Source organism: Phascolarctos cinereus, unplaced genomic scaffold (genome assembly GCF_003287225.1).
Source record: "Phascolarctos cinereus isolate Bilbo 61053 unplaced genomic scaffold, phaCin_HiC Scaffold_4;HRSCAF=312, whole genome shotgun sequence".
NCBI classification, from domain to species: Eukaryota; Metazoa; Chordata; class Mammalia; order Diprotodontia; family Phascolarctidae; genus Phascolarctos; species Phascolarctos cinereus.
Window position 1 is genome coordinate 461,532,826 of NW_027555847.1, and position 13,468 is coordinate 461,546,293.

At 35.8% G+C, this 13,468-nt stretch overlaps 1 protein-coding gene across 1 annotated transcript in view; it reads left to right on the forward strand.

Moving 5' to 3' along the window:
• Positions 1–13,468, forward strand: part of NCOA2 (nuclear receptor coactivator 2) — a 302,914-nt gene that overhangs the window by 245,851 nt on the left and 43,595 nt on the right. Inside the window, 2 exon segments of the mRNA XM_021002193.2 lie at positions 9,017–9,227; positions 11,467–11,673. Coding sequence (XP_020857852.1) covers positions 9,017–9,227; positions 11,467–11,673 — 418 coding nt within the window.

Below are 13,468 nucleotides of genomic sequence, written 5' to 3' on the forward strand. Positions count from 1 at the left end.
GATTAAAAATGGATCTGTAGACCTGTCATCTGAATATATAAAATCATTTCTATAGAGATGATAATTTTATGTGGAGGACTTAATGAGATCACCAACTATAAAAGTATATTTAAAAAAAGAGAAGAGGGTCCTGGGAAAAATCTTAAGGGATGCCAGTAGTTAAGAGGCACGATGTGGATGATGATCCAGCAAAAGAGTCTAAGGTCATAAAGACAGCAGGAGAACCAAGAGAGAGAAGTATCATGAAAACTCAAAGAAGAGGGAAGAGTTAGCAGTGTTAAATGACACAGAGTCAAAGCATTAAGAAAAGTCCTATAGATTTGACAATTACAAGATCATTGGTGACTAGGAGAGAGCAAGGTCAATTGAGTGATAAACTTGGTAGCTAAACTGCAGGGAGTGTAAAAGAGAGTAAGAGTGAAAGTAAAGAACGTGGATTGTCAACAGTTTTTTCAAGGAATTTGGCAAGAAAGGTGTATTTAATTTCTTTTAAGGTTTATAGGCAGCAGGTAAGGAACTGGTTGATGAAGAGAGGTTGAAGCCCACAGAGAAGGAATGATATTGGAGACAGTATAGTAGAGAATCAGAAGGGGACAGGATCGAGGGTACATATTAAAGGCTTCAACCTTTGCGAGAAAGCTAGAAGACACTTCTTTAGAGGCTGGAATAAAGAAGACGAGAGTAGTAGGGTTGTGTGATGAGAAGGAGGTAAAGGATGAACTCGGGGCAGATGCCCCTAGTGTCCTCAGTGAAATACAAAGACAAACATCAGCTGAAAGGCTAGGGGAAGAGGATGTATTTTTGGAGGTGGGAGGAGCAAAGAGAAGATTTGGAACAGCAGTTGTGTTGAGTGAGGTAGGTACTCAATTGGGGACAAGTTAAGTGTTGCATTGCTGAAGCTTATTCCTTACATCATTCTTGATAAACTTTTAAAAACAGAGTGAGTTGTTTAATTAGAGAATTATATACTAAGGCTACCTATAAATTATTGGTACAATACATTTACATGTAAAACTGAATGAGAGGATTTGATTAGCTATTTTATGGTGTCGAAAGCTGTAATCTCTGGAAAAAGTAGCCAAAGTGATGCCATTCAAAATCATCTTCCTGCAGTGCTCTGAGAGGATAATAACACCACAAGAAAAAGTAAACCATTTAATGTTTTTCTTTATTTAAAAAAATAGGCTAGCACTACAATAATGACCTTGGCACAGGGCATTTCCTGGGGAATTAATGACTGGCTGGGGTTAATGATCCGAGACTTCACCCTGTACCATCAGCTCTCCCTGCTGGTCATTAATCCCTGTAAATTGCCCCTTCAAATCTTCCTTAAGTCCTGATTGGTTAGGAGATTGTATAGTGGTGTTTAGCTGTTTTATAGTATAACCTTACTACTACATAAATGTTTTCAATAATTTGTTTTTAGAATTTACTTTGCATGAGGGTATTTCAGTCTTTTTCCATACTAGATGGGGTATAGAGGAGAGAGTATAAGCTTCATAGTCTGACTATAACCTTAAATCACTGCCCCAGGATTTCATAACTGTGCTTTGTCAGCATAGGCAGTTCTCAGATTGAAAGCAATAATCATGGAAGCAGAGGCCAAACATGCTATTAGAGCTTTGTGCCATCCCACAGTTTCAAGCACTCACAGCAAAGCATTTTCTTAGGGTTTTTTAAAATTTCTTTCACTCCAATAAGTCTTGACAGCTGCTGCCTTTCCTAAGGGGTAACTATAGTTTTTCAGTCCTTCATATCCTTCAGGAAAGAAACTGAGCCAAATTATACTAATTTCTTCAGTGATTAATCTTTTAACTTAGATAGTAATATAGTTTTCTATACAGCTAATATTCTGAACCCCATAAATATAGCTAGACTGGAAGTAATGACTGAGAGTTACACTCCCAGTGAAAAGTTAATAGACAGAATAGCAGATGAGCTGAAGTGCAAAACCATATGGATAAAAATGGCTTCACTAGAATGTATGGGAGAGCAAGACTATCATGATTCGTAAGGCCTATGGCAATGTGCTGCCTCTTTCCATGAATAAAATTTATTTTTACGTTGAGCCCAGTGGTCCAGAGGGTTTCCAGGATAAGGGAAGTAATAGTATTGTGTTTAAATGTTTAAATGTAGAATGTATAATTACTCTTAAGTTTCAGGCAAGAAACTAGTTTTCTAAGTTGAGGGGAAAAAAGGAAAAATTTTAAATGTCTTAAAGGTACATGTAGTTTCTAATTGTTTTATATTTCTAATAATATTATACATAAATATAAACGATCCCTGCCCACAAGGATTTTACATTCTAAAGGAGGAAGACAATATGAATGAAGAAGTTAAGGATGATGATCAAAGTATAGGCAGCACGGGGTGGTAATGGCCTCAGTACTGTTGTGGAGACCTTGTTCAAGGGAAGTTATAATAAAAGTTCTCCTCTCAGATTAAGACCATAGGTCTTTTTCTCTCATGCTGTGTTCTGTGTCCCATTTTAACTAATGTAGAGCAAATTCCTCGTGAGACTGTACATAAAAAATTTCTTGTTATTTTAATGGAGAAAGAGGAGCCATTAAGTTTTTGAGTATGTGGGTGTATATACACATGCGCTTGCTTGAGCGCACACATAGACACACATACCCGGACGCTTAACTTTTCCTGAAGAGGAAGTGTTCTGATGTATGCCATCGTACTAAAAATAGCATTCTTGTACTAGGTAGAGTACTTAAGCAACATGTGCTTTTACAGGGTTTTGAAACTCACGGGAAACATTTGTTAAATAGCAGAAACTATTTCCAGTGTATTTGCCTACTTGACATTCTATTTATTCATCTATTTTCACAATGAAATATGACTGAGCTCCATTAAGTTCATGTGGTAGCAATTTTAATAGAGGAAGAATTACAGAAAAAAAACCCCAAGAAGAATGAATTTTTTCACATAAGTTGGCTACGTATCAAAATGTTACTATTCTAAATTTTTCACAAAGAAAATAGGAAGTTCTAGGTGTATCATTTAGACAAATATTGACTTGAGTAAGACTGTGTTAAAATTATCTTTGTTCAAAATGCTTTGAAAGGCTGTTTTTGCGATTCATCCCTTTGGTATGTGTGCTATTAAAATTGAGAATTCTCTTTACTTTCAAAGTAAATTTACTTTACTTCAAAGAATAAGCTGATTTGATACATGACAAATCCTCAGAAACACAAAAAGAGGAAAATTAAAAAGAATTAAGTCCAATTTTAATTTTGTAGAACTTTTATTTTACAAGTAATAGTCTTTATTCATTTTCTTCCTGAAATAGCATGATCATCTAACTTCTCAAAATGATGTAGATAATTTGAGCATTCAAATATATGCCTAAGCAAATGTTTTAAGCAACTTTGCAAAGCATTTTTAAGGAAGAATAATCCATCTGTGGTGTCCTACAGAAATCATGATCTAGCAAAAAAATGGGTGAAGACTAGGACTAAAATCTTGGGGTGCAGTTTAAACATTTTTAAAATATTTCTGCCATCTTACAGTGGTGAATTAACAAATCTTTAATATAGCTAACTTCATCTTCTCCAGGAAGTCATGTTAAATAATGAATGTTAAAATAGTTTGAAAGTAAACAGGACCCAGGAAAAAAAAACCTGCACTTTCATAGATGAAGCTATTTTGACATGAATTAGCTGCCAATTTAGAATGTTTATACAAAACATCACCAGAGGGAAGAAAAAACCGACAGCTATATATTACCTGTAATAGTAAATCTCATTTTTAACTTTTCAGGTTGTGAACTTGCTGAGCATAATTTCTGTCTGTAAATTATAATCCCTAAAGAAGCTATTTATATACTTATGTACTTTTTGAGGTGTAGCAACTAGAGTGCCACATGAGTTTTCTTTCATAACACTAAATATGATTCCATTATTTCTAGAAATATGTAGAGTTGACTCAAAGTTGAACTGGCTTAGTTGATTCAATCTTAAAATAGCAAATGACCAAGTAAACTTTTTAAAAATTTTACTTGATTATAACTGATCTATTTTAGGAGTATAAACATTTCTATAATTGTCCAAAACAAATGGTTAATTTTATTCATTAAAATCATTTAGAAGGCAATGGAAGAAAAAAACAGTGAAACTCATATTAAAACCATCTAAATTTGTTAAAGTATGCATACTTATCCGTTGATCTATCATTTAGGCTTGTTAAATTTAGAAATAGATTATAGAGGAATGGTGTTGAATTCCATCATTAGTTTTTGAAGTTGGAATAGGTATCTGCCAGAGTAGTTTTGGTCTAATCCTTTTTGTGTGAAATGATGTGGGAAAGGGTAGCTCCAGTATTCATTTACTTAATACATTAAAAGTGTCCTTGAGGATGGAGGAAGAAATGTTTTTTAAAAAAGGAAAGAAGGAAGGAAAAAGAAAATGTTCATTAAGTGCTTATGATATGCTTTATTGTCATTATTATTATTTTTGTTATTGACATGAAAGTGATCATTTAGGAATGTTTCTGCTCCTTGATAGTGCAGAACTTTCTCGGGGCAAATTATTACCTCTCCCTCCTCAGTGTAAGCTTGAGCAAGAGCATTTATTAATATATTATGTGTATAATTTGGAAAAATATGTTAGAACTATGTACATCCCTAAAAATTGCTTATAAAGGAACTTCTGCATAATCTTTATTACTAATCTTAAAGCATACAGTAGGGATACAATAAAAATTTATACTGTCCTTGAGAAAATCTAAATTACCAGTTAATGAAAGTAAATGTATTCCTTAAACATAATGTAGCTTGTACAGGTCTTAGAGTTTATCCAGAATGTATTCAATATAAGTCTAAAAAGCACTAACTGATGGATAGATTCAGTTCCACAAGAAGTTAGATAATCTCTGTAATTGTACCTTTCACTTTGCCTTACCACCCCTACCTGTATTCTTTGTTGTCACTGGTACCTCCAATCCCTTTATCTTTTGAATCTTTCCTAGGCCATTACCCCTGCATTGGCTATGCTCTCCTCCCTTCCCCACCTTAACCCTTTGATGAACCACTTTTACACTTCTCCCTCTCTCTCTTCTCTCATGTCTCCTTCATCCCTTATCCTGTCACCAATCTTGCCCTGACAAACCTTAACCTCAGATTACTCTACCTCCACCTGCTGCATCTGCTGCCTTCTCTCCTTTTCATGTACTACTAAACAAAGCTGTTGAAAACAAAAGTATCTGACTTGGTCCACTACAAATTTATGTTATTTAATCTCAGTTGGGTCTTTAATGCAGCAAGGCAATCTTTTTACCTGTCCTTAAATGACTCATTTCATCCCCCCAACCAAGAACCTTGCCTCATGTTTCAGAAGAAACTGAAAATGTTTTCCCAAAGGCTCCTTTTTCTCACCTCATTTTGCATCACTCAAATGCCTTCTTCCACAATCACCTCCATCGTCCCTGTCTCACATGAAGAGATGGCTTTTCTTTTGGCAAGGCCAACCCCTCTACAGGCACAAATGAACCCTTTCTACTCCAGTAAAATACCCACTCTATCATCTGTGCTTTCTTACTAATCTTCAGTCTCTCCTTCTCTGCTGATTGCTTCCCTACTACGTACAAAGATGCCTATGCTTTAAAAAAAAAAACACAAAAAACCACCAAACCCTAAATCCATCCATCACTACTAGCTGTCATCCCATATTTCTCTTCCTTTTTGGGGCTTTTCGTTGAGAAAGCTATCTAGGGTTGGTGCCTCTGCTTCCTTTTTTTTCTTCATTCTCTTCTGATTCCCTGCAGTCTGATTTCTGACTTCATTATTCAACCTAATCTGCGTTCTCCCTGTCTCTCTAAAGTTATCAGTGATCTCTTTATCACAAATCTAATGACCTTTTCTCAGCTTTCATCCTTCTTGACCTCTTTTCAGCTTTTAACACTGTTGATCACCCCCTTCTCTTTGGTACTCTCTTCTCTCTAGGGTTTTGTAACACTATGCTCTCTCCTGTTTGTCCTCTTACGTCTTAGTCTCTTTTCCTGGATCTTTATCCAAGTTACTCCTATCTCCATGCTGCCATCTTAAACTGCCTTTAGGACATGTTAAATTGAACTCTGTCTTTTCCTCCCAACCCTCCCGTCTTCTTAACCTTCTTATTACTCTGTAGGCTATCACCATCCTCCCAGTCACCCAGTCTCACAACTCAGGGGTTATCCTTGAATCCTCCTCACACTCCTCATCCCCGGGGGATCCAATCTGTTGTCAAGTCCCATCCTTTATACTTTGACATCTCTTGTAGATTCTCATCCCTACTCCCACCCACACCCCCAGACACTGCCACCACCCTGGTGCAAGCCCTCATTGCCTCATATCTAGACTGTTGGCAGTGTCTCTCTGTAGTCCAGTCTATCCTCCACTCAGTTGTCCGAGTGATCTTGAACCACAAATCTGTCTCTGCCCCGTCCCTCCTTGCTGTTCTTTGTACAAGAATCCCTAACTCTCTTTTGTCATTTGAAATTGAAAGCACAAGTAGAAAGTGCCACTCAAACTGGAAAAAAAAATGTTCAGGATCAGCTGGTACAGTGGATAGAGCACCAGCCCTGAAGTCAGGAGGATTTGACTTCAAATATGGCCTCAGACCAAACACTTGACACTTACTAGCTGTGTGACCCTCGGTAAGTCACTTAACCCCAATTGCCTAAAACCAAAACAAGACTGTTCAGCTAGTAACCTTGAAGTCAGTGGAATTACTCAGATAACAAAATAATGTCTTTCTTTTGGTATAAAATATTGAAAAAACTGCAATTGAAAAATATTTTCTTTGGTGAAAAATATTAGAAAAAAGTTTTTAATTAAAAGAATATTGGATTAGTATTTTCTCTAACATCAACCTTGGGAAATAGTTTTAAAATCACTACATTTTAAAGTAGATAAACTAAATCAATAAAGATTGCAATTTCCCTCATCATGTCAGAGGGTTAGTCAGAGTTAATGAGGGGTGGAAGTAGAACTTGAGTTCCTCTTATATCCAGGCAAGATGATCAGTCCTCCCTGCCTTAAAGAGCTTACATTTTATTGGGAAGGCATAACATGTAGATAGAAAAGTTGACTACAGAGTGATTTGGGAGAGGAAGAGCACTGTTAACGGGCCTTGTGTTGACTCTTGAGCTAGAGCTTAAAGAAATCAGTGGATTATAAGGGGCAGAAGTAAGAGAAGAAAATGTTCTAGGCTAGGGGCTATCTTGTGCAAGGGTATAGAGTCAGACAATGAAGAAAAAAATTTAAAGAAATAAAATCTATCTTCTTCAGCTATAAACTAATTATATAGAATTACTTCTCTAAAGTATAACTAATATTAAAGTCTCCCCCCACTCCAAATAAATATAAAAGCATTCAAAATTAACAGAATCTTTACAGATTTTACTCGAAGCATTATTACTTTCTTACTGATTAAGATTTAATTAATGAAAACAGATTTTTTAAATGTTAATCCCTCTAACTTTAAAACAGATTTTCCTCCAGATTTGACATGTTCTGTAGGCTTCTTGTGTTAAAGCAAGTTTATTATGCATTTTCTCTTATTCCACATAAGTGATTTTCATTTAGATTCTTTAAAAATGTACAAGATATATTTTCATTTAATTCTATTGATTAATAAGTATGTACAACTTTATATAGAATGGGTTATTGGCAGTTGGGAACAGGAAAGGCTTCATGTGGGGGGTGATTCTTGAGCTGAGTTTTAAATGTAGTGAAGTCTAAGCATGGGAGACAGCAGTGTAGAAAAACTGGGAAGGAGGGTGATGGAAGGCCATGTTTGTCCAGCAAAAAGGCAGGTATTGTAGATTGTAGAGTTTGAGAAGTATAATAATGAACAGTGAGGCTGGAAAGGTATTTGGAGGCCAAGTTGTAAAGCCAAACAAAGGAGTGTATATTTTATCCTGGAGTTGACAAGGAGCCCTGAGGACGAGAGGGGACATGGTCAGATTTGTACTTGAGGAAAATCACCTGGGTTGGGTATGTAGGATGGAGTAAAGAGAAATTTGAGGAAGTCAGGTAAGTTAGGAGGCTATTACAATAGTCCAGGGAGAGTATGAGAGCTTGAATTAAAGTGGTGGTTATATGAGAGTGACAAGACAGTCTAATTAGGTAATTCAGCGCATTATTTAAATTGGTCAGCTTACTCATTCTTGGGTATGAAAGATGTGAAGATAAAAATGGCAAGATTTGGCAGCTGATTGGACAGGTGTAGTGACAGTGAGGAATTGAGGCCCAGACTATAACACTGGATGCCTGCTGCTTTGTCCAGAACTTATGACAGAAATGGGAAGGTTCTAAGGGTAAATTGGAAGTGTTGAATTTAAGATAACTTCTGTGAACATCCAGTTTGATTGACTAACAGGCAGTAAATGATGAGAAATTGGTGCTTAGGAAAAAACCTAAGAGCTACAAATGTAGATCGGGAGGTTATCAGCATGATAATTTTACTTTTGGCATTGATATGTTCATCTAGTGAAAGAGCATAGAAAAAGTAGATAAATAGAGCATTTAAGTAAGTGCTTAGTATATTCCAGACACTATGCTAAGCATTAGAGAGAGAAATACAAGCAAGGTCTTTTTTGATCTAAAACTTTTAATAGGGGGAAGACAGCATATAGACGGGCAGTGAAAAATGAGGGGAAGTTGGGATTGAATGATGTGGAAGTGGCGTAGAGGTCCTGAGCCCTGGAAGGGAAAGACTCTTGGGTTACACCCACAGTTAGGAGGGTGTGATATGGTTGGTGATCCAACAAAGGAGTCTTAAGAAGGAATGAACAGACAGATAAGAGCAGAACCAAGAGAGAATAGTATGCCAAAACCTATGAAAGAGAAAGTATTCAGAAGGGAGCATTTGTTTTGGCACAAATGTTTTGGTGTGTACTCTCGATACATTATATGTATAAATCTGAATCCTTTGTGTATCTATTCCTTGTGGGTGGGTGTATATTTTATAGTACTATCATGGGTTTTTTTGGAGTGGTATTGGATAAATTCTGCTGATTGTTAATACAGCCTGGCAGTGAGCTGGACAACTTGGAAGAGATTTTGGATGATTTGCAAAACAGTCAATTACCACAGCTTTTCCCAGACACACGGCCAGGTGCCCCGGCTGGATCAGTTGACAAGCAAGCCATCATCAATGACCTCATGCAACTCACAGCTGAAAACAGCCCTGTTGCACCTGTTGGAGCCCAGAAACCAGCATTGCGGATTTCACAAAGCAGTGAGTTTGGTCCATCTCTGTTCAAGCTGAGAAATGTCATCAGAAATAGTTATAACAACAGTGCTCTTAGGATTATGAAGACTTAGTTGTCTCAGATTTCCTGTGATCAGACAGCACCATCTACTGTGCTTAATCATTAAAAACAGCAATTTGAAATTAGTTCTAGTTAATTGTATTCTCTTCATCTCTTCTGGGATGAAGGAAAGAAGAAATAAATTCACCAATATAAATAAGCTACTAAATTTTCTATTTAGACTATCTAAATTAAATCACTTATGAGATAATTATCACATCTGTAGTTCACTTTATACTACATTGACAGAATCTTTGAAAGTTAATTTTTTTATGTTATGTTTTGTTTGTGTTTTTATGTTGCATATTTTTATGTAACATTTTATGTTATGTTAGCACTGATTGATAGTGACTAAAACCATCAGAATTGAAGGTGGAGGAGTTTGTCATGTTGAATTGAACAAGTGAAATATTCTCATTAAAAATAAAATTCCTGCCTAAAACATTTAGTTTATAATATTTTCCTAAATTAAAATAATTAGCTTAGAATTAGAAACCCATTCTTGGATCAGTTTTATGTATTATATAACCTTTGTATAAATCTAAATTACTTGGTAAAGTAAGTATCCATATGATTTTTTTCTCATCTGTTTAATCTAAAATCTGAAATATTCTGTTCCTATGTAAAATTTTCTTAGTTACTTTGAGGTGCTGAAGAGCTTAGCTTTATATGACTTATGTTAAGAATGACAAGGGCTGGAATTCATGGACAGGTGATAGATAACGTCAGTGTATCATTGTATTGTTGTATTGTATAAACTTGGTACCTTTATCCCTACAACTACATATTGACAAGGAGCCATGTAGTTATACTTCGTAGGTGGGGGAGCAGGATACCAGATTACAACTACCAGGTAGGTTATTTGAAAGTTTCATTTAGTAAACCATCACTCAAGTGAGACCTGATTATTTCTGAAAAGAAAATTTATGGTTCCTATCACCTTCTGGAGAGCTGGGGAACCATGGTATCTCTCTCTTTTCGGTGGGGGGGAGCGGCTAACAGGTTATAAGAATTTCAGGGTGAAAAATCTCGAGAAATGCCCAAAAAGTGAACTTAAGGATAGTTTTTTCCAAGTAGTTTGTAATGTTTAATGAAAAGGGAAATAAAGGACTGCAAGGAATCATCATTCTGGGAACTCCTGGCCTCTTCTCTACACATAAGAAGTACTATAGAGATGTTAAAGCAGTAATTAACTAAAGAACAATAGGAAGAAGTGAACCATTCTCATTTCACAAATAGTGAAACCATGCTTAAATATTAATAATTTATTTTCTCAACAATGATCATTGTAAAAATTCTGTTTGTACTAATGGTTGTTAATAATGTATACCTCCTTTATCATAATATTCCTGCATATTATGAAGTAGTTCAATTAATTTTGTGAATTCTGGTAGCCAGACTCTCACGTTTATATGCCACCCTGAATTATCAGGCATTGCTGTCCATACTGAGCCAATAAATCAAACTGTTGGCAGATCACTAGCAAGCTCTGTGAGAAAATGCAGTGCTATGCCAAATATAGCATTTTCCACATAATAAACACCTAATAAATGCTTGATAGTTAACTAGACAAATATTCTCAGGTTACGCCTTGAAATTAATTAATATTGTGACTGAATTCAGTAAATTAAATGGCATTTCATCTCAGTGTTTCTTTTAGTAAGCCAATTAAAATCTAAATCCTTCATATGTTTTCAACCTAGTGATAGCCACGTCTCATTTAAAGTCATTTCTTTAGGTGCCACGTTAAAAAAACTCTTCTATGCCAAATCTGTGGGCATTTAAGATTTACACTTATGTTACAGGTGTGTGTGTGTGTATGAGAGAGAGAGAGACAGAGACAGAGACAGAGAGATTAGTTTTGGAACTCTACTACATAATCATTACACTAACAGTGAGAAGCCAAACATTATTATTTCATCATAGAGATTTAACATTTAGAGAAAATAATGGTAAGTAAAGCTTCTCTGTCGTCAAATACACATACTTTTGCCACTCTGGAAATTAGGGAAGTAAGATTGTCATAGGTAAGCTCTACTTTTTGGCACTGTGTGTATGTTTTTGGTCTTTTATCTGTTGTTAGAGAAGGTTTTGTCTAATCCATTCCTGTAACTGTCAGTTTTCATTATCTTATTTTAACTTCAGTTTTATTTGTTTTCTCCTTAGCTTTTAATAACCCACGACCAGGACAGCTGGGAAGGTTATTGCCAAACCAGAATTTACCACTTGACATCACATTGCAAAGCCCAACAAGTGCTGGACCATTCCCGCCAATAAGAAACAATAGTCCATATTCAGTGATACCTCAGCCAGGAATGATGGGTAATCAAGGGATGATAGGAAACCAAGGAAATTTAGGGAACAGTAGTACAGGTAAGGGTTTAAATGCACAATTTTTTTCCACTGAATTACTTAACTTACTGGTTATGGCATTATATTCTACATTAAATGCATGGTTTTTTTAAAATTTAAATGAATTCTTCATGAAGATTTTAACAGTCAGACATACTTGAACTGCCAGAAAATCTCTAGAATTCTAAGAATGGTGGTTAAAAGGTAAAAAATAAACTATTATTAACTGATCATTTTGCTGTATTTGACATTTTAATGGAATCTCTAATCAGTACTATGATTTTTAATCCCATTACGTGAATGTAATTGCTTCCTATCCATTACAGTTAAAATTCTAGAAGGTTATTTTCAAATAGTAGTTCTTGGAACCTATGTGAAACTAACAGGCAATGGCTTGTTCCCAGTGAATGGCTGTGACATCCCTAAACCTTCCTAATAATTAGTAGTAACTTATGTATAGGGAATTATAAAATAGAAGTTAAGAACTAAACTAACTTCACAACCCATACAGCCCAGCCAGGACACTGAAAATGTTAAATCAGAGTCAACCATAACATTTTTAAAGTGTATAAAAATATAACCTTTATTGCTGACTTAATTTTCTTTGTTATCAAATGTATATTAAGATTTCAGTCATCCAGTTTGGACTTGCATGTAATAGAACATGAAATGTCTGTGCCATTACCCTAACCTCTTTGATGTGTCTAGGACTGAAAACAACAGCAAGAACTGTTCTTTTAGCTCTTGCTATCGTATTGCGGTATTTAGACGTGTTATTTGTAACAATGCACCATTGTCCCTAAATTTTTCATTTTGATGAGGAATGATCAGCAATGAAGAATTGTTTAAAAAATGAAGGGTGCAGGGCAGCTAGGTGGCACAGTGGATAAAGCACTAGTCCTAGAGTCAAGAGGACCTGAGTTCAAATTTGGTCTCAGACACTTGACATTTACTAGCGTGTGACCCTGGGCAAGTCACTTTACCCCACTGCCTAGCCAAAAACAACAACAACAAAAATGTTTCAGAAATGAAGAGTGGATACTATAAGCAGACTGGGAGAGCGAGGACTAGTTTACCTGTCAGATTTATGGAGAGCGGAAGAAATTACGATCAAACAAGAGATAGTGAACATTGTGAAATGCAAAACGGATAATTTTGATTATGTTAAATTGAAAAGTTTTTGCGCGAACAAAGCCAATGCGACCAAGATTAGGAGGGAAGCAGAAAACTGGGAAGGAATTTTTACAACCAGTGTCTCTGATAAAAGCTTCATTTCTAAAATACATAGAGAACTGAGTCAAATTTATAAGAATGTAAGTCATCCCCAGTTGATAAGTGGTCAAAGATATGAACAGGCAGTTTTCAGATGAAGAAATTAAAACTATCTATAATTATATTAAAAAATGCTCTAAATCACTGTTGATTAGAGAAATGCAAATCAAAGTGACTCTGAGGTGCCACATCATACCTATCAGATTGGCCAACATGACAAAACAGGAAAATGATAAATGCTGCAGAAGATGTGGGAAAATTGGAGGAGTTGTGAACTGATCCAACTATTCTGGAAAGCAATTCAGAACTGTGCCCAAAGGGCTATAAACTGTGCGTACCCTTTGACCCAGCAATAGCACTTCTAGGTCTGTATCCCAAAGAGATCAAACAAATGGGAAAAGGACCCACATGTACAAAAATATTTATAGCAGCTCTTTTTGTGGTGACAAAGAATTGGAAATTGAGGGGATGCCCATCAGTTGAGGAACAGCTGAACAAGTTGTGGTATATGAATGTAATGGAGTATTACTGTGCTGTAAGAAAT